The sequence below is a fragment of the Meleagris gallopavo genome, chromosome 2 (genome assembly GCF_905368555.1).
Source record: "Meleagris gallopavo chromosome 2, MGAL_WU_HG_1.1, whole genome shotgun sequence".
In the NCBI taxonomy this organism is placed as follows: Eukaryota; Metazoa; Chordata; class Aves; order Galliformes; family Phasianidae; genus Meleagris; species Meleagris gallopavo.
This window is the reverse complement of record NC_139405.1, coordinates 48,163,502-48,187,612: the sequence shown is the minus strand read 5'-3', so window position 1 is coordinate 48,187,612 and position 24,111 is coordinate 48,163,502. Positions and strand designations below refer to the sequence as shown.

The 24,111-nt window shown below is 38.0% G+C and overlaps 1 protein-coding gene across 2 annotated transcripts in view; it reads right to left on the bottom strand.

Moving 5' to 3' along the window:
- LOC100542625 (coiled-coil domain-containing protein 170) overlaps positions 1–24,111 on the bottom strand; it is a 56,520-nt gene that overhangs the window by 11,554 nt on the left and 20,855 nt on the right. For both annotated transcript variants that reach the window (XM_085217037.1, XM_031552457.2), the window contains 5 exons: positions 21,508–21,639; positions 17,840–18,096; positions 13,551–13,695; positions 11,611–11,796; positions 2,073–2,390 (listed from right to left, as the gene is read on the bottom strand). In XM_085217037.1, the coding sequence (XP_085073163.1) occupies positions 2,073–2,390; positions 11,611–11,796; positions 13,551–13,695; positions 17,840–18,096; positions 21,508–21,639 (1,038 nt within the window). The remainder of the gene's footprint in view (positions 1–2,072; positions 2,391–11,610; positions 11,797–13,550; positions 13,696–17,839; positions 18,097–21,507; positions 21,640–24,111) is intronic.

Genomic DNA, 24,111 nt, shown 5'->3' with positions numbered 1-24,111 from the left:
ATGGATATATACCGTGGCATAATCATGTTTTAAATTTTAACTTTTTTTTTCCTAATACTTACTCACATTCCATTTGGTTAGGGTTTTTTGGTCAGCTCAAAGCCAAAACTGTGCACATTACTCTGTGTGCATGAATATAATTTATTTCCCACACATTCTTTTGTTTAGAACAATGAAAGAAGCACATGCAGTGTCTAACTTCCTCAAAATGTTATGAAGACGGGACTGTAAATTGCAATGTTCACAAACATTCCTGCGTATAGCAAAACAATCTTGATTCCACAGTACAGAAATAGTGTCAACAAAAGAAAAGTGGTAAATCCTAATATTAAATATGCATTTATGAGACTGACTTGACAAATCATTAAAAGACATCAGCAGCAGCAGCACATTTTTACTTTCCAGCATCAAGATACTTAGCTGCTAAACTCATATCTACCTGTCCTGCTCTTACTTCTGAGCTGTAGTCACAATAGGGCTAATTTTGAAATGACCTATCTTGAGCAGCAGCAGTACTGCAGACCAATTTAAACTGCCAATAAATTTAATGACTCCCATTCAGAACAGAACAATTCAATTGGATCTTCAGAGATCATTACTCCAACTCTCTGACCACTTCATGGCTGAGAAAAAAATTAAAGCATATTATTGAGGACATTGTCCCAGTGCCTCTTGAACAGATAGACACCGAGCATCAATCATCTCTCTAGAAATCCTATTCCAGTGCTTGATCATCTTCACAGTGAAGAAGTTTTCTCTAATATCCAGTCTGAACTTCTCCTGGTGCAGCTTTGTCCACTTCCCAAGGGTCCTGTCATTGATTGCCAGAGAGAAGAAACTAGCACCATCCTCTCACCTTCCTCTCCTCAAGACCTTGCAGAGAGTAATGAGGTCACCCATTGGCCTCCTTTTCTCCAGAATGAGCAACTCAAGTGTCCTTCCTTTGCGTCTCCTCACAGGACATGTCTTCCAGCCCTGTTACCAGCTTTGTTACTCTTCTTCAGATGCTTTCAAGGACTTTAACATCTTTTATTTGTGTAGCTTAGAACTGCACCTAGTATTCCAGGTGAGGCCACGCTAATGCTAGATATAGTGGAAGAACCACCTCTTTTGGTTGTCTGGCTATCCCAAAACGTAGTTTGCCCTCTTGGCTGCCAGAACACTCTGCTGGCTCATGCTGAACCAACTGTCATCAGCACCCCCAGATCTCTTTCTGATGAGAGTTCTCCAGCCACTCACCTCCCAGATTGTATCTTTGCCCACCATTACACCATTCCAGGGGCAGAACCCAGCATTTTCCTTTGTTGAATTTCAGGCTCTCACTAATTTCTCAATGCTCCAATGCATCGAGATCCCACTCTGTAAGGTCTCGTGTCCTTCTAAAGAGTCACCAGCACAACTAAATTGATGTATTATCAGCAAACTGGCTAAGGATGGACTCCATTCCTGCCTTCATATCACTATTAAAATATTGAATGGAAGCAACTCCAGTGTTGAGCCCTGGGCAACACTGCTAGTGGTCAGCCACAAGTAGCCCAAATCACTATGACCCTTTGAGCTCTACTGTTGAGCCAGTTCATTAACCAGTGTAGACTGAGATCAAATTACTAAGGCAGAATTTCCCTCTATAAATCCATGCAGATTATGTCCAATAATGGCTCTGTTCTTCAACTGCCTTTCAAGAATACCCAGGACAATCTTTCACCATAAATTTTCCAGGTACTGAGTACTGCAGTCTCTTGCATCTTCTCTCATGTCACTTTTGTAAATGGGTATAATGTTGGCTAGCTTCTACTTCAAGTTGGACAGTTTATTGAAAGATCCTTGCCTTTTTCTGCTAGCAAACTTACTGCTTCTTTAATTTCTGACATTTTCCTACTTAATAAAAAAATAAATGCTTTTGGCTTTGTATCTCAAATAAACAGTCAACAAAATCAAAAGTTTCTGTAATTTCAAAACCTAAGCAGAAGGAAACAATATTCAGATAAATCTGTATGATTTTACTGAAAAATGAAAAGACAGCCAAAGAAAATAAATGTACACACTGGAGCAGTGCAGTAGTGCTGACTTACTCTCTCTTCACTCTCCTCTTTGCAGTTTATTTCTTGGACTCTCTTCAAAATGTCCTTCTCAGAGGGCATAACTGTTAGCGAGCTGCTACTGAGAAGGGTAGCGATTTGCTGTCTGAAAGCCTCTAAAGAGCTTTGAGCAGTCTTGGCTTCTTCTTTGCTACTCTTCAAACTTCCATCCAGCTCACTGAAAGATTTCTTCAGGCTATGAAGTTCTTGCTTCGAGGCTTCCCAGGCTTTCTGATTTACCTTGAACTTATCTTGAAGGTTTCTGATGTCCATTTCCAAACTCTGTCTTGCCATTTTAGCATTGTCAAGATCCTAAAATACAAGAAAGATTAAAATAAAATTTTAAAATGTCATAGAATCCCTCTTCCGCGCACACACACAAAGCAGGGAGTATATCAGAAGTGGATACTGCAGTTAGGGAAAAAAATCAGATCCATGCTGCTTACAAAGGCCCAACAACACAGAAGTTTCACAAGAAAAATCCCAGTGACATTACTGGAACCCAAAGCCTGCTGTAATCAGCTCACAGATCAACATCTTGCAAGAACTAGTAGATTTAAAAAAAAAAATCTGCACCTGAAAAAAGTAATGTTGGATTACAAAACTATTGATTATATTTTCATTCATATTAATCATTGGCTTTTTAAGTCCAATAAAATATTATACAAAGCCAAAGTACTAAACCTGTGAGGGAAAACATGAATATACATAACATCTTTGAATATGTGTTCTGAGCAAAATTATAAGTTGTTTCTGAGAATATCTTACCAGCAATATGACAAAAATTAGTCCTGAGATTTATTCATTAAAACATGGGAGACAAAAAAAACAAGAAAACATTTAAGATAGCATAAAAGAAGATGCAAATGCTCAAATATCAATTGAATATCTAATAAGAAATGCTGTCTTAAGAGAGACAATAAGATGAAAACATAAGAGGTTGCAATTCCCCTAAAAAAAAAAAAAAAAAAAAAAAAAAAACGAAATTATTCTGTGTTATACAAGAAAGCAAATTTGCCCTTAGCATGAAGAAAAATTCATCTGATGAAGTGAAAGTCAGTGACCCTCCACAGAGCCTACTCTTGCCCTCATCTGCTACTCACAGAATTGCAGGGGTTGGAAGGGACCTCAAGAGATCAAGTCCATCTCCCCCTGCTACAGCAGGTTCCCTACCAGGTCACACAGGTAGGTGTTCAGATGGGTCCTGAGTATCTCCAGAGAAGGAGACTGCACAGCCTCTCTGGGCAAACTGTTCCAGGGCTCTGTCACTCTTGCCATAAAGAAGTTTCTCAATGTGTAACTATGGAAGTACTATGTTCAAGTTTTAGGTCATTACTCCTTGTCCTATTGCTATGCACCACCGAGAAGAGCCTGGCCTCAACCATTTGCCTCCCACCATCTTTCAGATATTTATAAGCATTCATCAGATTTGCCCTCAGTCTTCTTTTCCCCAGGCTGAGCAGACCCCGGTTACTCAACCTTTTTTCATATGGGAGATGCTCCAGGCCCTTTATCTTGTGGCTTTCCACTGGACTCCTTCTAGGAGATCCCTGTCTGTTTTGAACAGTGGAGCTCAGAACTGTACGCAATATTCTAAAGGCAGCCTCACCAGGGCAGAGTAGAGGGGGAGGATCACCTCCCCCAACATGCTGCCACAATAATACCATCTAAACATAAACACAAATGCTGCCATTTAGCTCATTTGTTTCCAGACCTTTCTAAAATAGAACAATCTTGGAAAGCAAAGGTTGGCATGATTCCTTGTCATTTTCCTTATTTTAAGGAAGACCTATTAATAGAAAATTCCAACCTGTGCTGAGAATTGCACTATGGAAACTACAGCAAAGAATAAAAAGCCATTTAAATTACATTTTTCTGCAGTTTGTAATATCTGTTTCAGAAAGACAGTGCAAATGTAGTTTGCCTGTACCAGAGAGCTTACCTAATTATGATCTTGTTTCAAATTATGAACATCTGTAAACACACAGTTGAGTGTGTCAAGTGGCTGACTGACAGACACAAGATGTGGCAGATGTGAAACACTCATTGACTGGCATAGAAAAAAGCAGTGGAGACTCTTACTTTACCTGTGACCCAAAAGGGCTCAAGCAGCACAGTGCTGTGCCTGCAGCTGACCACTCACAGCTGGATGGAGTTCATTAATGCTCACCTGTTTGTGCTCCACCTGAGATTAGAGAAGATAAAAGATCCAGACCACTGTACAAACCATCAGCAAGGCTTAGTGTGAACTAATGTATTCAGTAACAGTTCAGCTGTACTGATGTCAAATGCACTCAAGTTACAACAGGTGGGGAAAATAATTTTTTTTATAAGGAAAGGATAAAATAGTTGCATTTAACACTGCAAAACAGCCAAGGAGATGTGACTGTGTTAGAGAAGCGGATGTATGAAAGAAGAAAAATGGGAAGGGTTAAAAATCTTTCAGCTAATAATATATTCTAATACACGTTCTCACTCTATTGCTCCCTTTCTAGAGATATAATTAATTCACATGAAGTGAAGCTAGCAGACTAACTTGAGAAAAGCTATTTCAGTTCAGACCAAAGGTTTATTTATTGCAATAGCCAGCCTCCTACAGCAGGCAGTAACAGCCTTCCCAAAAAGACAGGAAGAACCAAGGAAGCATAAATTGCTTCCTTGGAATTCTCTCTCACCTCAAAATAACTGCAACTAAAACCTACAGATATAGAAATGCTCTTTTCTATTTTACAACACTCAGCGATTCCTTCTTCCATATGTGTGTGCAGTTGTTCTTTTAACCATATGTGTTCAGGATGTAGTCACATCATAAATTTCAGCAGTGATACTGTAATATTTTCTCTTATCTCCTAGTGATTTATAATATTCTATTTTTCCTTTTGCTGCTGAGCTGATTTTGTTCTAGATCTATCATACATCAAGATCTCATTCTAGAGTATAACAATAAATTCAGAGTCCATTATTGTGTAATTGGTTTTTACTACAATTGTTTTGTACATATAAATCTATTCAGTGCTTCCTTTTTTATGTATTTATCTATGTATGTGTAATGCCACAACATGATGAAAAGCGCAGCAATGATAACAAAATAGCAAGGTCCTATGCTGCAGCAAGTGAACAGTTGTTCAAAAAGCCATGGGCACAGAAACAAAAGAAAGAATCTTCTTACCTTCGGAATGCCTCAGTTAGGGAGGGATCTCCAGCAAGATACCCTTGCCTCCACTACCAACTCTTAAATGAGGTCTGGGAAGGGGTAGATCCAGGCTCCATTCATTGTGATCACTCAGGTGCATTGCATGCACCAGAGCTCCCCTGGATAGGATCTGCCTTCCTACCAGGTGCTCAATCACTTCTTCAAGCCAAGACTTAGCATTTCCACTACAGCATGTTAACCAACTCCTTTACAAAATTCTAATTACATTTACAATCCATGATTGCTTTAAAATAATATTGTTTCTCTAATAAAAAAAACATCACCACAACTGAATGAGACTCAAAGATGACACAATAGGTTCACATCCCAAAACCTCAAGCTTTTTGTTACGGGTATAAATAAAAACAAACTTAATTGCTCAGTTACCTAAACATGTACTGCAAAAAAGAAAGTCTGCCTTCGTTTAATCCAATAGATAAAGCAGGATATTAAAGATTGTTTTTTCCACTACTTAAGAATGGTTTTTGCTGAATTTTATACTACTGAGCAAATTTATTTTGAATTACATTAATTTTTAACACGTGGGCTTCCAACACTAGAAGGTATCCAGCCACATTTTCTTCTCCATTGATATGCTAAACAAATCACAGGTGCTTACAAGTTTGACAACATTCAGCTTCAGAAGCACTGCAAAGATCTTGCCATTGAATATCCACAGAAAAGAGCTGTGAAACTTCAAATAGCAATCTTTCTGGAACCAACTACACTCATTTCTGTCTTCCACTGTTCCTACTCATGGAGCAGCACTTAAAACATTTTCTCACTGGAAAGGAAACTGAATCATCACTCACTGCTGAAAATGAGACCTTTCCTTGCCAGACTTCACAATCTATGGTCCCTCATCACACAGCTGCATTACCCAACTCCATCAATTATCTCAGCTGTGGCTAAAGCAATAAGGAAGCTGCACCAAAGGAATTGATTTACCTCATGATTCAATGTCAGTTCTCACAAAATTTCCCCTAGACAAGATTATTCTCTAGGTTATTGATCAAAATTATAACATTTTTATGTTATTCAAATGTATCATCTCAATTGTGTACCCTGAATGACGTTTTTAAAATGTTAAACAAAATTGTTATTTTCATACTTACAACAAATTAAGTCTATTGAAAACTAGTTTCATAAACAGTATCAGCTTTGCACCTAAGAGACTGTAGGGAAAATTATAAATCCATCTAAATTTCTGACAAAACCTTTACCTATTCTGTAATCAATGGGTCAAGATCCCACTGTTTGTAGAATAAAACAATGAAAATCAGACACTTTTAGTAGCACTGTTATAGCGTAAAGAAATTGTGGGTTTTTTTTTTTTTCCACAGATTTAAAAATAACTTGTACTTCAACCAGATGAAAATATGAAACTGAATACTTTCAGTGGGAAAAACAAACAACTTAGCAGAGAAAAAAAAGCAAGTTTATCACTTCTGATGAATACAGTAAGAGTAGAGTAGTTAAGCCGGAAATGACCTACACTAAGATCAAGTCCAACTGCCTGACCACTTCAGGGATAACCAACAGTCAAAGCAAGTTACTGAGGGCATTACCCAAATGCCTCTTGAGTACTGAACAGGCATGGGGTATCAAGAGAAATAGTGCATAAGGGATGCATTAAGAGAAATTCTACACTGTAAGAAGGTGGGTGCAGACCTGAAAGCTTATAAAACATCTGAGAGTGTCTGGGAAGTTCAGACATACTCGATTACAACAGTCATACACAGTGTCCAGAGACTTGCCTGGATTTTGCAATGCAGCTGTCCCACATAAAGAACATCAGGAACTATTGTTAATTTTTTGTCAAAAAAAAAAAAAAGCACTAACACTGACAGGGTCATTTTCTAAAGGGATTTAATGAGATTTTATTTGAAACAATCATTGTTCCCTGTAGAAACAACATTAGCTGTTAACATGGAAATGCAACCCTTGAATCAGGTAGCTGAGAGAGTAGGAAGCTGCATGCTTTCCTACTCACCAGCCACTGGCCACTCTCACTGCTTAGACATTGACTTTTGGGCCTAATGTAGCAGATTCCTAAATAACTGCTCTCCTTCACTAGCATCTGTCCATCTACAACCCCTGTTACAACCACAAGTCAATAACTAGTTATACTTCCAGAGGAAAGCTTGGGCCTTTTAACTTTAACCTCTTCCAAGTGTGCAGCATTTAGGTTAAATAAGTGGAGAGGGTCTTCAGAAGAGAGGAAAATATCTGAACTTACATAATAACTATTAATATTGGCACCTCATGAAGGATCATGGTATACTAAGTCAATTATAAATACAAAAAAAGCAAGTTACTTTGACAAGAACAGTAGGTATAAAAGTAAATGCCAGTATTTTCCAGATGAATTCTCAAACTAGCCATGTCTCCTGTTGCAATCAATATCACAAGGCCTCTAAATTAGCGTGTTCTCATCTTCCATCTTCCCTGATGATTCAAACCGAAAATATTTGACATATCTGCTGAAACATGTCCCTAATATTTATTTTCTTAGTGACATCTTAAAAAAATTCTAACTGAGAAAGCAATTATCTCTTTCAATAAACAAAAATCATTTGGTCACATATCCTACAATCAAAATATTTTGGTATATGAAAAAAGGATGTATGTTTTTCATGTCAACTCAAATTCCTTAAATAATAAAACATTATATTTTAATTAACTATGTTTTCACACAATCAATTTTAATAATTGCCTGTTAAATAGATAATACTTAGATACATTTAATTAAAAATTTAATACAAGTTACTACTGAATAAAAAGCTGTTTTGACATTAATGTTGCATCAGCAATACATACAGATACATTTGTATTCCTTGATTATATTCTAAATGTTATTTTTACAGACATTGCGTGATGCACATCTTTGCAAAACAGATGTTTAAATTACCAGTCCAGAGAAAAACAAATATTTCCAGGCTGAACCATCAGAGAAGATGAGGAAAAAAAGAACAAGCCAATTTACCATTTCTTGTGGCTTATCAGCTGCAATGCTTTATGAATGGCAAATCCATCTGGTAGAATACAAACATCTTCTATAGTTTAATTATACTGTGTGTGTACACAGTACTGTGTATTTATTAAGCACTAGGGAGAATCTTGGTTAGAGATTTTTATTTATTTAAGACTGACAGATATGATCAAAGAATGTTATTAGGATATATATAAGAAAAAAATCTTTTATAGTAAGAATGGTGAGGCACTGGAACAGGTTGCCCAGTGTTTTGGTTAATGTTCCATCCCTGGAGACTTTCGGGGCAAGGCTGGATCAGGCTCTGGGCAACCTGATCTTGTTGTGGTGTCCCTGTTCATTGCTGGGGAGTTGGACTAGATGGTCTTCAGAGGGCCCTTCCAAGTGTAAGGATTCTATGATTCTTCACTGCAATTCTGTGATGAATAATCAATAATTACTCTCTGAACACAGAAGGAAAAAAAAAAAAACCACACAGGCTTTCCAGTCTGGGCAGCATTTAAGAACAATTTTCTATCAAAGTCAAATGTGATATCCAGCATTACCAGAATAAGTATATGCACAATGTTTACAGAATTGCAAGAGGAAGCTCTCAGAATATTCAGTCAGCAGTTTGGAAAGTTAAAAATTCCAAATGAAAATAATAAATCAGAAGGAAAAAAGCTTTGCAGCTACCTATTGCTCTTTATTAGCTTTGATATTATATTTGCTTATGTTGTTTGATGCTTTGAAGTTGTAATGCACCAAGGCTGACAGGCGAACACAGAATTATCGTTCACTTGCTAATGTTTCTCCACTGAAAACCAACTGACTGCAACAAATACTGGAAATCAAATATACTAGAGATACTCTGAATAACTCTCACTTATATAATTTATATCCTGTTAATGTTTCTTGGATATTATTTTCTTCATCAAGAATTTGTATCATTTGTTTATTTGCTCATTCGGCAGATGCTTCCTCCTGGGACATAAAGAGAGGCACCCGGTCAAGAGAAGGAGTGCAGAAACATTCCAAGGAACAGCAGTGAAATCAGCAAGAAAAACTAGCAACAGTTCAGAGAGGAGGCAGGGAATGGGGCTGTGTCTTGCCAGAGAAAATTGACAGAACTGCTGAACAGAAAGGTTATGTGCTGGTCCCTATACACCTAAGAATTTTGAAAGAGAAAGCTGGGACAAATGGACCATCTTTATCTGTAATACAGAAGATAGCCAACGTGTTGGCTAGGCCAGGAACATCTGCTTATTATCTGTGACACTACAGATTTGTGCCGGTCTTTCACAAGTGAATATAGAACAGTGTGCAACTCTATCCATGTACTTATTTAAACTGTGTAGCAAAAGTCAGACCTACTCTATACCATTGAGGATGCTCTTCCTATAACAAAGGACACTGTGACTTTGCCCACAGCAGGGGGGTTTGAAACTAGATGATCTTTGAGGTCCTGTTCAACTCAGGTCATTCTATGATTCTATAAGACAACCTTCAGAAGAAGCAGGAATGGTATACGTACTCCTACATATGGAAACAAAAAATCTGGGTTTCACGTAGTTTTTCATACTGAATTTCTTCACATACTTTTTTTTTTTTTAAATACAAAACCTTTTCAGCAGATTTACTCAGTATCTGCAAATTTAAGCAGCTAAACTGAAAAAGCACTGTAGGAATCTGCAACCTTTAAGTAAGCCAGCATCACACGCTCTTCATTTGAAAGGCAACACTAATAATTTAGTAGGACATTTCTGCAGGAATGGATTAAATTATGCACTTGGCGCACACACAGTAATGACAGGAAAATATTTTTCATCTAACTGATCCAACTCTGGAAAAGTTTCGGCAGTCAGAGCAAACTTGCAAAAGAAATTATAAACGAAGCTTCATCGTCGCTTAGAATGTCTCCCCATTCTGTCTTACCTAGTAAGCACGCCTCTCCCTCCTCTTCTTCATACGGGAACAAAAGATTCTCAGAATGGCCTGGTTAGGCTTTCAGTCCAGGTTCACTCTCATTGCAATTTGAGTCTTAGGAAGTTTTACATAGGTTGTTAAGAAACACTTTCAGCAGTAAGTAAAATTTATGACCCTCATGGTACTTAGCATTTATCTTCCCTACAACAAGTTCTTTCTTCTGCTTTCAGCTCTGTCTCATCTCTTAAGTATTTTGCCTACAGCAAAATCAGAACACTTTATCCTTTAAAGTGTATGATTGTGGTCATTTTTTTTAGTAAAAAAAAATGGTGGGTTGGAGAAAACATTAATGTATGCTAATTTTGAAAACTTACTTGCACAAGGTTTTATTTAAGTTGAAATCTCTACAAACTTACTTACACATAACTCAGCTATATATTTATCAGTTTAAGCCTCTCCTCTTATATTCCTAAGTTCCGGTCATCAGCTTTAACCACACGGCCCTAGTACCTGCAACAAGTTTTCACTATAGTTTTAGTGAACTGTTCTTGTAGATATCGGTCAAAGTACAAAGCATTAAAGAAAACTGCTGCAGTAGCTCACTTTGTTCATCAACCCTTCACAATGAACCAAAATTTTTAATGGCAAGTTTTCTTGGAGCACTTAAATCCTTAAATCACATCCTTTTCTTTCAAAATTGTATCTAAATGAATTCAGTAAGTACTTGACTTATAACTTCACTTACAGTTCTCATTTCAGCATCATTCCTACTGCACGGTTTTCCTCTGTGGGCTTTCCATACTAAATAAGAGCTTTTCTACAAGAGACCTACTGGCGTAAGTCAACTGAATATTTATGAAATATTCGTTTATTATGCGAAGTGAAATGAGATAATCTAGCTGGTCTGAAAGCCAAGACACTTTACTTCCAGACTCTTAAGAGAAATAGGAAGAATAAAATAGATTACTATTAATTCCTTTGAATGTCATTAGAATTTTTGAAGAAACTGAGTAAAAGAAACCTCAGAAAAACTGCAATATCACTTAACTATTATTTAAAGAGCTTTTTTTTTTTTTCCATTGTTCTATGCTTGTGCCCCACATACATTCATACTCATACATTCACACTGCACTAGAAAAGCATCTGCTTAATTTCTGTGCAAGCAATGAAGGCTACAACAACATAAAGAAAGCAAAAATTTCAATTTGCATGCAACGTAGAAGACATCAAATTTAAGTTAGTCCTATCTTGCACATTGATGCTTAATCTCCATATATCCTTAAAATTTCAAAAAGTTGAAAATAAGTTTAAAAATAATTTGAATAGATCTTCATCACTGAAAGTCTATCAGAAGTAGTTTTTCCTCACGCAACACCCATCAAAAATTAGTTTTCACTTCAAGATTTCAAATTAAACAAAATGGACATCATTCAGTTATGTACCTTACTAAGTTTTTCCATGTCTTCATAGTATCCTGCTGCCTTTTTCTGCTCTTTGGTCACCTCTGAAACAAGCCTCATGATAGTTTCTCTACTAGCCTTGGATTCCATTTCATGGCCATTGATGTCTTCTTGAAGAGTAGCAATCTGAGTTTTTAGTGCCAGATTTTCTTTACATATTTCACAAGCCTAGAGAAAGAATTTAGCAATTGGTAACTTTGTTAAAGCATTTAACAATGATGTTTATTCATCACACTATACAGCTCCTAATCATCCTAATACAGACAGAGTCTTTCCAAGGCCCTTGTGACAGATTTATAATTGTGCTGTTCTGCTATTTATTTGTAGAAGAGCAGAGAAACAATTGAGGCCCACATTTCCAACAGAAACCCACATCTGTTTAGTGTAATGTAGCTCAGCTTTACTCCCACATAATCTGTATGAGCTAATAAAAGGTAGAGAGCTACTGACACTTAGGAGTATCCACACTTGACGTGGAACAGGTCAGAAAATGAAAACAGATCATATAACCATCCTCATGTGAAGAGCAGACTGTTTTGGTCTGGCTTGCTAAGATTTATGCTTCTCATTTGGAATAGGAAACTGAAAGCTGTATTTTAGGCTTGAAACACTTTAGGCAAAGGGAGATTTGAGTTAGCAACAGCTATTTGTTGAGCATATTCAAGGGCAGGGCCAAATACCTGGTGGGCTGCAGTGCTGAACAACTGGCACCTTGGAGAAAAGAGTAGTTCCAGTAAGATTTTGAGGCTATTTTGGTACATTATGTCATTTCCAAGAAGTGGAGTAGATGAGTGTGGGCACTTCAGCGAGCGCGTATGGAAAAAAACGTACCTTGACTGGTAGCAAAGTTTTTCTAAAGAGCTGTAAAATAGATTTCTCAACTAGATCTATTAGTACATTGTCAAGGGGGAAAAAAAGGCAATATAAACTTAATCTCTGGTTATTCGATTAATTTAAAGCATGTAAGAGATAAAACAGTACAAATATCTTTGCCTCTGGTGACAGCTATGCAAGTTTCGTTACATTGTTACAATTAGAGTATGCTTGTAATATTATGAGGGCAAGGAATGTAGTAAATCATTGTGACATATATTTGGATAGTCTTAATTTATTTAGTGATCGTTATAAGCAGAACACCTATAGTATGAATCTAATGAAAGAGAAATTCTCAAAATACTTAGTGTGCTTCCAAGTGAAGAAAAATAGGGAGAGAGTAGATAGAACATAGGAAAAAATAATAAAACTAAGATAAATTGTACTTCAACAGCATCTAGAAAAGTTGAAAGAGTACATAAATAATTTTCCTGAATGGAAACACTGTTTTCAGAACTTCAGAAATATTCTCAAAAGAAATAATATAGTTTCATGCTCACATTTCAAAACACCATATAGTGATTTACACCATTAAAGGGTACGATTAAGGTTGTCTTAGCAAGTACCATTTCAGATGTTTCTACTTAATGGTATAACAGCTTGAGATTAATGTTAAAAACAAGCAGTAGAATTTACATGTCACCTAGTGATTTCCATTGTTAATGTTTTCACAAGAGCTTTCAACCATGTACTTAATCAGGGTTGTATTTAGAAACTACAGGCTGATAAAATATTTTACAGATAAGACCAAACTGAGTTCACTGAAGTCAATTAGTGTTCAGCACCTTTGAAAATCAGGCCAATATGGAAAACTTGTCTTAAGTGACGTGACATTAACACAAAAATTCCCATCTTCATCACTTGCTTTATTTCTTTGATAACTAAATATTCCTCTATTAGTTCTCTATGATGGATGAATTCTCTTTGCCAAGCCATTTTTTTAATTAAGCTAATTTAGTTACTCCTGTATATATTCCTAAAACACAGTAAAAGGTTTTAATAAATCTTGTCTATATGTATGACAAAAACTCTTGCCTACACATAATCACCTTTAACATTAAATGTTCCTCTGGTTTCTCTTTTTCTTTGATGTCTGTGTCCAAGAATTCAGAAAGCTGTATGAGGAGCTCTTCATACTTCCTGCTCATCTTATAAGATTCTGTCTTGCTTTGTTCACATTCATTCAAATATTTGCTAATCAGACCAAAAAAAGAAAAATCAGGATAAATGTTCTCCGAAACAGAACTCTAGGCAAACATATCCCAAGATGATTTCTGGCTTTCATACAGAGCAAAATGAAAATTACATGTTATATAATTCTCTCTATACATTAGTACAAATAACTTTAGTTAGTTGCCTTGTGTGTGAACACTTCTTATCATTGGCTTTGATTAGCACTTTAAAGCATCTTCTACAACTGCATTCTCAGTGCAGAATTTCATAAAACACATGAACCAGGTATATCAAATGAACAGAGCCCTCACAATATTAGAAATGGAGGTTGCATGCAAAAGCTTAGAAAAACTAAGCTGAAGAGATCGATCAAATTATAGGAAAAATAAGCTAAAAGCACTTCACACCTGCCTCTAGTGAAACTGACTGTCCTGCTCAAAAAAAAAACAAAACAAAAAAACAGGGGAAGTATAGGACATCCAGAGTACTTCTAAGGGGAATTTCAGTGGCAAAAGCAGAGACTGCCTTGCTATACATAGAGAATTCTGCAGTGTTGTATTGCCCACAAGTACAGGGTAAATAGCAAGTGAAGATGGTGAAAAAAATGCAGGCTGGATACAGGCTAGACATCCATTAAAGAAAGAAAATATAAAGGTATTGCCACAAAACTATGCCAAAAAGGCAGTTATTTGTCATCAATTTCATTGCTTTCAATAGATGCCTACCATTTGGATAGGCATCCCACATTAAATGTATATCTGCCCTCTGCTACAGGTAGGGACATCAACAGCAGGTATCCATTTCTAAGCCTTCCCTTCAAGAAGAAATAACTCACAAAGTGGTATAAATTTGTTTATACTCTTCCCATTGCCAAAGATGAGGACCAGCTTGGAAAACATGCATTGCTATAGACAGCAAACGTAGATCTACATCTTGCTCATGATGCTCTTAACACTGAGCATTACTCCTGTAGAACTAGAAAGACAATAACTAACATAAATAATCCCCCCAAAAAAGCTTAGAATGACAATTTATGTAGTCCAAATATCAACTCCCGTACCATTTTTATTAGAAGGAGGAACAGTTTATACACCTGGGACATCAGTCTCAGTATACCTGCCAAGAAATCCTGCAGGAAAGAACGCTATCAAGCACTTGCTAATCCCAATAGCATTCAGAGATCATGCCATACAACATAGAAACAACACTGACAACTTTCAGTTCAGATTCACTTTCCAATTACACTCAAGAGAGAGATAATCAGTGGTAAAATCACACTCAGAGCAAGAGACAAATGATCAAGTTTCCAGGTGAGAAACAAGGTACTTTCTACAACAAAGTCTTCACAAAGACTTGAACACTGGAATAAAGCGAGATATATCACCAAACTGCAAGATATGATCGCCACCAAAGCTGACTAAAGCAACTGTTTTACTGAACCTGTTAAGCACCTATGAAAGCTCTGCACTAAGTTCTTAAGGTGGACATGTCAGCCATTTCTTGGTTCATCCTCCTACATTTCTAATTTCTTCCTCTCTAGAAAGAAACAGGCAGAAAATACCACTCCATAATCAAAAAGCAGTATGAGATATCTAAAGAAAACGCATGAATGCAAACATACATTAACTGGCTATAGATAGCAGTAAAACTTTGAATTGGAGCCTTAGGAGGGAAATCAGCTGTTGACAATTGCTGTCAACATCTCTCATAAAAATCTGCACCAGCGAGGTGACTCACAGTTTCATAGCTGCTATGACAGCATTATTGCTGCAACATAGAACCTACCACCTCACTGGTGATAGCCACTGTTTGATCTCCATAAATGTTCCATCAGCATTGACGAATGCCACTGGGTGCCATTTTTTCCATATGGAGTAACTCAGTGACACACCTCTGCCTCATACATACTTCCATGTCGGACACCATTTTGTCAGACTGCCCCTCTGCTGCCAGCTGTCACACAGCAACAAAACATAACAAAATGTTGTCAGGAAGGTTTAACTTTTGCAGTTATACCACCAACATCCACTTCTAACTTTGAGAGCCAACATAATAAAATAGGAGGCGTTATTTAAGAGCATAACTCATATTAAAATATTGTACTAGGCTGACTACCGACCATGCAAACTCTCCTATGGCTCCCATAAATCAAAGTATATCATCATCAAAACTATGACTGCTTCTAAAAATAAACAATCAGAAGTACAAAGCACATACTTGACAACTCTACAAATAACCTAATTATCTTCAGTACAGTCTTAAAGGTGACAGCACCTAGAAAATAGGCATTCAGGTAGAAAAAGAACACAGCTCTTTCACAGTTTTGTTAGCTCTTCAGAACTAATGAGCATAGAGAAGGGGAGGGGAAAGAAAAAAGCTCTTCACAGTTCAGCCTCTAAAAATATCTTGGCAATATACCTGTTGAGTAGAAAAGTACTATTTTTTAATAGGGAGTATGTACATCTTGGAAGCTGATCACACAATTTATTAAACACAACTCTATCCCAAAAGTACAGAATACAAATGTGTATTTCATGTCTACTGGTTTGCTCTTCCCTTTTATCTATGGTTTCCAATTAAAATCTTGAACGTCTAATTATGAACAGTTACATGTTAACCAAGGTGGTCAGAATAAGTAACTACACTTCACTAAGTCAATACATTGACTGGTATTAAGTGGCATCTGTAACCATCGGTTACCGATGAGAAAAAGCTTTGAAAGCATAGATTCATAATCAGTTTAATCCAACATGTTTGTTCCTTCTGGAAGAGCAGACTCACCCTCCCCTTGACCATTCCTTTGTGCCAGCAGTCTGGTACACCAAGTTGTGCAGCTAACTAGACCTGGGATTGGTAGAGCCAGAAATTAAGCTTTTTAAATTAAGCTTATTTTTCTCTTGGAGTGGACCCCTGGGATAACCATGCAGCAACACAAATGGAAGTGCTGGTACAAGTGACATGGGCAAAAGAGAGCAGCCAGCGAGATGACAGGACCACACTGGGAGATACAGAACAGGTTTATGCTACACAAAACTGACCCTATCACTGTAACAACAGGTTAATTTTGACAAATTCTGACATTTTCCCTAGTGAGTGAGGCAAACAATAAAAAAAAAAAAAAAAAAAACCACCTCTTCAAAGAATCTTAACAACCATATTCTTAGAAACTGTGGTGTTTTCTAAACTGCTATAATATGCTTTCTGGCTTTACTATCTCTTTGTTTATATTGGAATTCTATCTAAAGCCTCTGTCAACCAACATTAGCAGATGGTGACAAGTGTACTGCACTTGGATTTCTCTAGATACTAAAATAACTTAGTTATCCACTTCTATCTCATAAAGCTAGAAGAGCTGTGCAAAACAGACATCTGGTTAACTCTTTTCTAGCTCTTAATGCAATGTCCAGAAAGGAGGAAGAAACCCAGACAAAGAAAGATAGCCTTATTAAAGTTGAAGAAACATTAACATATTCCCTTCAAGTTACACATATTTAAATAGATATACTCTACCCTGTTATGGTATAGGTAAGAACATACCACAATTTCATTACACTGTTCCTCACAGACAGCTTTATACAAAGAAAGAAATTCACTTGCATTGTGCCAGTTCCAGCTGTGACACAGATGAGGGGAAAGAGAGAAGAGCGGTGCAGCAGCACCACCACTCATCACTATGTGGCCCGTGCATCTGACAGGTAACATCTTCAAAAGGCACCACATATGAAGAAAGGCCAGAGCACTAAGCTGTAGTTAAGGGTACTGTTAATCACAGCTGTGCTACGAAAGGCACAGAGTGTCTTTTTTCCTCAATGCCACACTTGAAAACACCTCAATGAGGAAACTATACCTATCGCTTCTTCTGCATCTGAACAGTCCTCCACGCTAATTTTTTGTAAATACTGTGGTTTAACCAAGCTGACTCATTTGATCATTTCTTCTCTGTAGGACACAACTCTCAAAGCCCCATTTCAAGTCTAACAACTCAAACCAAGATGTAAATTTCAATACCTTCCATCACACTCAAGTATACAACAGAAACTCAGATTTACTTTGCAAAGCAACACAACAGAACTCAGATTGTAATTAAGCCTGCCCACTACCTTATTTTCTGCTGACCATTGCAGTTTTTTTGTCATCAAAAATTTTTATCTCACATTAATCTTACTTAAGTCTGGCATTTTGCTCATGAAGTTTCTCCTTCAGCTCCCAGTTCTCCTTTGATGCTGCCTGAGCTGTCAGCTCAGCCTGTTTTTTAGAAGCCACAAGCCCACTCAACTCTTCCTCGGTCTCCCGAACTCGAGTTTGCAAAGACAAGAGGAGAGATGCCTGTCTAGCATTGTTTTCCCTGTAGTTTTCAGCTTCAGACTTCAGCTCTTTAAAGGAGGTTTCTTTTGAGATCATTCTGGTCCTGAGTTCAAGAAGCTATAAATAGAAAACGAGAAAACTCATTAAAAGGAAGAATAATTTTGTACAGGCTGAAAAATACAAACATTAAAATTTCAATAACATGACAAGAAAAAATACTTCTAGAATAAAAGATTCAGTCCTGTGAGAAAAGATTCTACACTGTGAGACTAAGAAAAGTAGTAGGAGGTAACTTTATTTTCATATCCCTAGAATATACAGAAATAAAAAGTTGCTGGCGTGTCATATCATACAATTTCTCACATTAATCTCTGCCTGGTAGATAAATCTGTTAACAAAATCAGAATTTAGAAAATGCCTGTATTTAGTTCTCCCGCATAACCTTAACCCATCTCACCTATGCATATGCAATACAATGCAGAAGTTAACACCACTATTCCCTCTTTTTTTTGCATGCTTCCTCCCTGCTCTCAGCTCTGGTGCACAATTACACAACCTACACTGCAGAAAGCCGCAGTAACACTATCCTCTTTTACGAGGGTGGAGCCTTTTGATGACTTGCTGCATATCCAAATGCAAAGATAATTTTTGACAGTTGTGCTCTAAGGCAATCTCTTCTCAGCTTAAGTAAATAGTTATTTTTTGGTTAGATAATTCAATGAAATGTAACTAGACATACAGAGAAACAGCAAGACAGTCTTTTAAGGAGGAAGAGAAAGATCATAGCCAAACATCAAGAACCTGTTCCAGAGAGGATGCTGGAGCTTCCCAGCATCTTGTGTAGTTCATTCATTTTTCTTTATCTTCCTTTCTCAGTTTTTGTTAGAATACCAATTTCCATGAATTATTTCTGCTACAAACTTCTCTAAAGGATTGAGCTTCTGACACATGCATCAGGAACATAAAAAACCAGTTCAGTTGTTTTACTTTGTTAAACACAATTGACAGTGAAAATTTTGCCACAAGAAGCGCTAAGAATTGTTTCAGCTTTCGTGACAATTCCAGTTATCACAGAATCACAGAATTGTAGGGGTTGGAAGGGACCTCTAGAGATCATCGAGACCAACCCCCCTGCCAAAGCAGGTTCCCTACACCAGGTCGCATAGGTAGGCGTCCAGGCGAGACTTGAATATCTCCAGAGAAGGAGACTCCACAACCTCCCTGGGCAGCCTGTTCCAGTGCTCCGTCACCCTCACCGTGAAGAAGTTCTTACGCACATTCGTGCGAAACTTCCTATGCTGCAGCTTATGTCCGTTTCCCCTCGTCCTATCTCCACGTACCACTGAAAAGAGACTGGCCTCACCACTATGGCCGCCACACCTCAGATATTTATAAACCTGGATCAGGTCCCCTCTCAGTCTTCTTTTCTCAAGGCTAAACAGACCCAGTTTACTTAGCCTTTCTTCATAGGGGAGATGCTCCAGGCCCTTCACCATCTTTGTGGCCCTCCGCTGGACTCTTTCCAAGAGATCCCTGTCTTTTTTGTACTGGGGAGCCCAGAACTGGACACAGTATTCCAGATGAGGCCTTACCAGGGCAGAGTAGAGGGGGAGGATCACCTCCCTGACCTGCTGGACACGCTCTTCTTAATGCACCCCAGAATGCCATTGGCCTTTTTGGCCACGAGGGCACACTGCTGGCTCATGGCCAACCTGTCGTCCACCAGGACGCCCAGGTCCCTCTCTGCAGAGCTCCTCTCCAGCAGCTCATCCCCCAGCCTGTATTGGTGCATGCAATTATTCCTCCCTAGGTGTAAGACCCTACACTTGCTTTTGTTGAACCTCATCCGCTTTCTTACTGCCCAGCTCTCCAGCCTGTCCAGGTCTCGCTGAATGGCAGCACAGCCTTCAGGCGTGTCAGCCAATCCTCCCAACTTCGTATCATCAGCAAACTTGCTGAGGGTGGCCACTATACCCTCATCAAGGTCATTGATGAAGATGTTGAACAAGACCGGACCCAGCACAGACCCCTGGGGGACACCACTGGTTACAGGTCTCCAGCCAGACTCTGCACCACCAACGACGACCCTCTGCGCTCTGCCAGTCAGCCAGTTCTCAACCCACCTCACTGTCCACTCGTCTATCCCACACTTCCTCAGCTTTGTTATAAGGATGTCGTGGGAGACAGTATCAAACGCCTTTCTAAAATCAAGGTAGATTACATCTACCGCAGTTAAGTTATAAGCAGTAATATATCTTAGCACTACTGTATAAGACTAGCATGCAAATAATTAAACCACATTAAAAACTCTTTTTGACAAACAAGTTAAAATATGTGACAAAAAAATTAGGCACTGAATATTTAAGACATCTAGCTGCAATACAGGTGGTCAAAAAATTCACAGCTCTCCCAGAAACTCCTACTGTGAGCAAAGCCTGGATGCTTAGAGTAAAAATCCAGCTGGTAAGGCAGCTGAACAGTTACCGCATTTGGAGCTGGCATAAGTCATCACTGATTTTGAGAAGAGCAGCTTTGTCCCTTCCCCACCTCATTGGCTTCACGTTGGTAATTCCCCCTTTTCTTTGCAGTATCAGGGACACTCACATGGCAATGAGGTAGAATATATCAGGAAACTGATCCAACTGAAAAACAACCCACAAGGAAAGGCTTTCTGCTGGATCAGCTCCCCAAACCAGTGCACCACAACACAACACAGACATCTGTGCTAAAGCAAGGGATGGGGCAGTGTGGGGAAGGACATGAACAGCTGAAGGAACAACAGGATTGCTTTATTTGGCAGCTGGACCAAGTTATGGTAGCTTAAAGCGTTCATAAACTTAAGATTTCTCTGTAGTTCAACTCCTCATTTGCCAAATGTGATATTTTTCTCTCTGTCTATTGTCTCTGTGGTCAGTTCCAACAGCAGAAGAAAAAAAAAAAACACAACAAGAATAATCTCATATTATGAATTTTAAGAGCATTCAGCATAACTGGGCTCTGACCTCAGCTGGATCATGAAGGTCCTAAACGATCGTATGAACAGCTGCTTTCTTCCTATTCTTTTGCCTCACAAAGACAGCGGTGAAGGAGTCTATAAATCAGTCAGTCTTGCTGGCAATAAAGTCATTCAAGATTTCCAGTAAGAACTTCTTTCTATGGGACTATGAAATCCTGTATGAGTTCTCAAATATGAAATGATCCTGGACAACTTTAGAGGATCTCTGCAGTAATTTCAGGATAAACTGATCAAATTCAAGCTCAGCTGATGGACACACCCCTGTAGTTCTGACTGGACACTGTATTAATAATTCATTCTTCTATAGTACTGAGTGCTCGTTTCCCATACTCAGCTAACTATGGTAAAATATATTTTATTTCATTGATAGTCTCTTTTTAAGGTTCAGATGCTACAAAAAATTTGTAAGGAAACAAAGAATTTTTGTTCTTTCTGTAAACTTTCTGTTCTCTGCAAAAATGTTCTATAGCAAATCTTCAGATCTAGAGAAGCATTTGTAGGTAGTTGTGTACCTCTGAATGGACACAGTCATACTTCACTGATAGTGCTGCTAGCTCACTCTGAGCAGTCTCCGCTGCAGCTCGATAGTGGTTCATCTGCTCTCTGGTGACAGGCATATCCAAAAGAAAGCGATCACAAGACTCCTGAGAAGACAGTGTGAAAACCAATCCTTTAAACACTGCAATTTTAAACATTTTTGCTTCAGCGTTTTCTATACAGTACAGAGTATATCAGCAGAGTCATTCACATCACGGTCATTACAGGATTAATATTTAAATTCAGAAAAAGTACCCTTGGTCAGAGAAAGACCTTTCTGTTATTTACATGAGCCAACTAAACTCTAAAGATCCCTCTACTACAAGCCTCTCTCATTCCTCCTTTGACCCATGTCAGCTTTTATCCAGAAAACTGTTTGGCAAGAGAGCCCTCAAGTGTCTTGTACGAAGAGCCACTTTTGTTTTCTGACTGCAGTTATCCTGCATACTCTCTATTTTTTATTTTGGAAGAAACAGTGACAAAAAGCAAAGGCCATCAGTCTTCACCTCATGATTTTGCAGCTTTCATTCATATCTCACCTCTGTTGCTTCCCTACCAAGTTGACAAATCCGTGCCTTATCCTGATTTTCTCAAAGTTACTTTCTGGCTTTCCCAGTTGTGCTCTTATTTTTAGTATGCCAAGGCTAAAGGTCCTTTTGGACTCCATCAAGTTCGGACATAACTTCAGGTTTCTGAACAACGTTGGTGTTTTTTCCCCAGCAATCACCATTACCACACTGACTTCTCTTCACCCATTCTTAAGTCCTTCTAACAGATGGTGAGCGCTGGCTTTGTGTTCCCAACACAATCTCATTCATGCCACTTGCAGGACTAACAATTCTTTTAGCTGTGCTTTTTAGACTCTTCTTACTACACTTTTTCATTTTTATGTGGCTCTTCTAAAGCAGAGCACACCATGGTGGATTTCTCAACCTTTGTTATTTGAATTTTTCAAGGTGTAATTTAGACCTGAGATCTTGATAGGAGTTTAATTAGACTTTTTTTTTTCCCCCCCCCAATTGATAATGACTACAAATGATGTAATTTAACATTTTAAGAACAGAAGTCTATTAGGTGATGCTGGGAGCACACATGTTAGAAGACAGAACAAGAGGTTTTTATTCCATCAGCTCCCACACAGGACAGAAACAAAACTGCAATCCTAATGCTTGCAGGTATGCATTCTAAAATGCAAATCTACCCCTTCACTGATGAACACCAATGAGCAACAGAAAAAAAACATGAGAAATATGATTAAGAATACAACCAAATGCTGTACTAAAGAGCAGGTGAAGCAGAGAAAAGCTAAACAGATCTGATTCATCAGGTGTCTCCAAAACATCGTTAATCAGTACATAGAAGCACATATGTGCATACATATACACCTAAGATAAAAGCTCTCTTTTTAATTTGACTGCCATTCTCTAAAAACATTGGGATTCTAAAGACTAACAAACAAACAACTAATAACAATTCACAAAAATGTTCAATTTTAAGAAAGAAATTAAGCAGTGTTTCTGTTCAGTGGATTGTGTAACAAGATGCATAATCCTTTTTGAAAGGGAAGCAGAATTAGTTTGCTTTAGAACAACAACAAAAAAAGTGATAATCACACACCATTAGTAATTTGCCTGAACTGTTTTCTCACCGACAGCCTATTCCCACTCCTGTACACTCTAAAGACACCATGAATAGAAAAGAAACTAAACCGCAAACCATTTTAAGAATGATGGGGATCAAGACAAACTGCCTAAGGTCCCAGAAGGAGACAACTCCTGGCTTAATTCACGCCAGTTGTTTTGATCTTTTCCCTTTCTTTTCTCAACTTTTTTTTTTTTTTAAGCTTGTTCTCCTGAAAAAGAGGTGGAAGACCAAAACCTTATTCAGCAACCTGGGAATAATGTAATTAAAGAGCTCAGCTTTCCGATTATCACAACTGCACATTGATCAGAATGGAAATGAGGCAGAGAATGCATAGCTCTCATTTATCACAGAATCACACAATGGCCTGGATTGAAAAGGACTACAATGATCATCTAGTTTCAACCCACTGCTATGTGCAGGGTCACCAACCACCAGACCAGGCTGCCCAGAGCCACATCCAGCCTGGCCTTGAATGCCTCCAGGGATGGGGCATCCACAACCTCCTTGGGGAAGATGAGTAATTCCTTTTAACACACAAAGATGACACTGGATAAGGAACTCTGCTCATTCTTATCTTTTAACTGTCAGAAAACCAGTTCCCCAAAACAAAACCTACAGGAAGTGTGAAAAGTACACATTCTGCTGACATAGCTAACTTCCCATTTACCATGTAACAGTTGTCACAATTGACTGCTAGGAAATACACAAAATGCTTGCTGCTTGATATAATCAGCAGCTGTTGTTATCCGATTAATAGAATGTGTATCTAGCTGAAAACGACACACATTAAATCTGAAAACATGCAAACTGACAATTGGAGTTTACAACTTATTAAAACTTTACAGAAACTTCTGGACAGTGTTGCAGGGTGTCACTCAACACTGCACTTTCAACAAAGCCTTCTCAACCAGGAAAAAAAAAAAAATAGCACATTT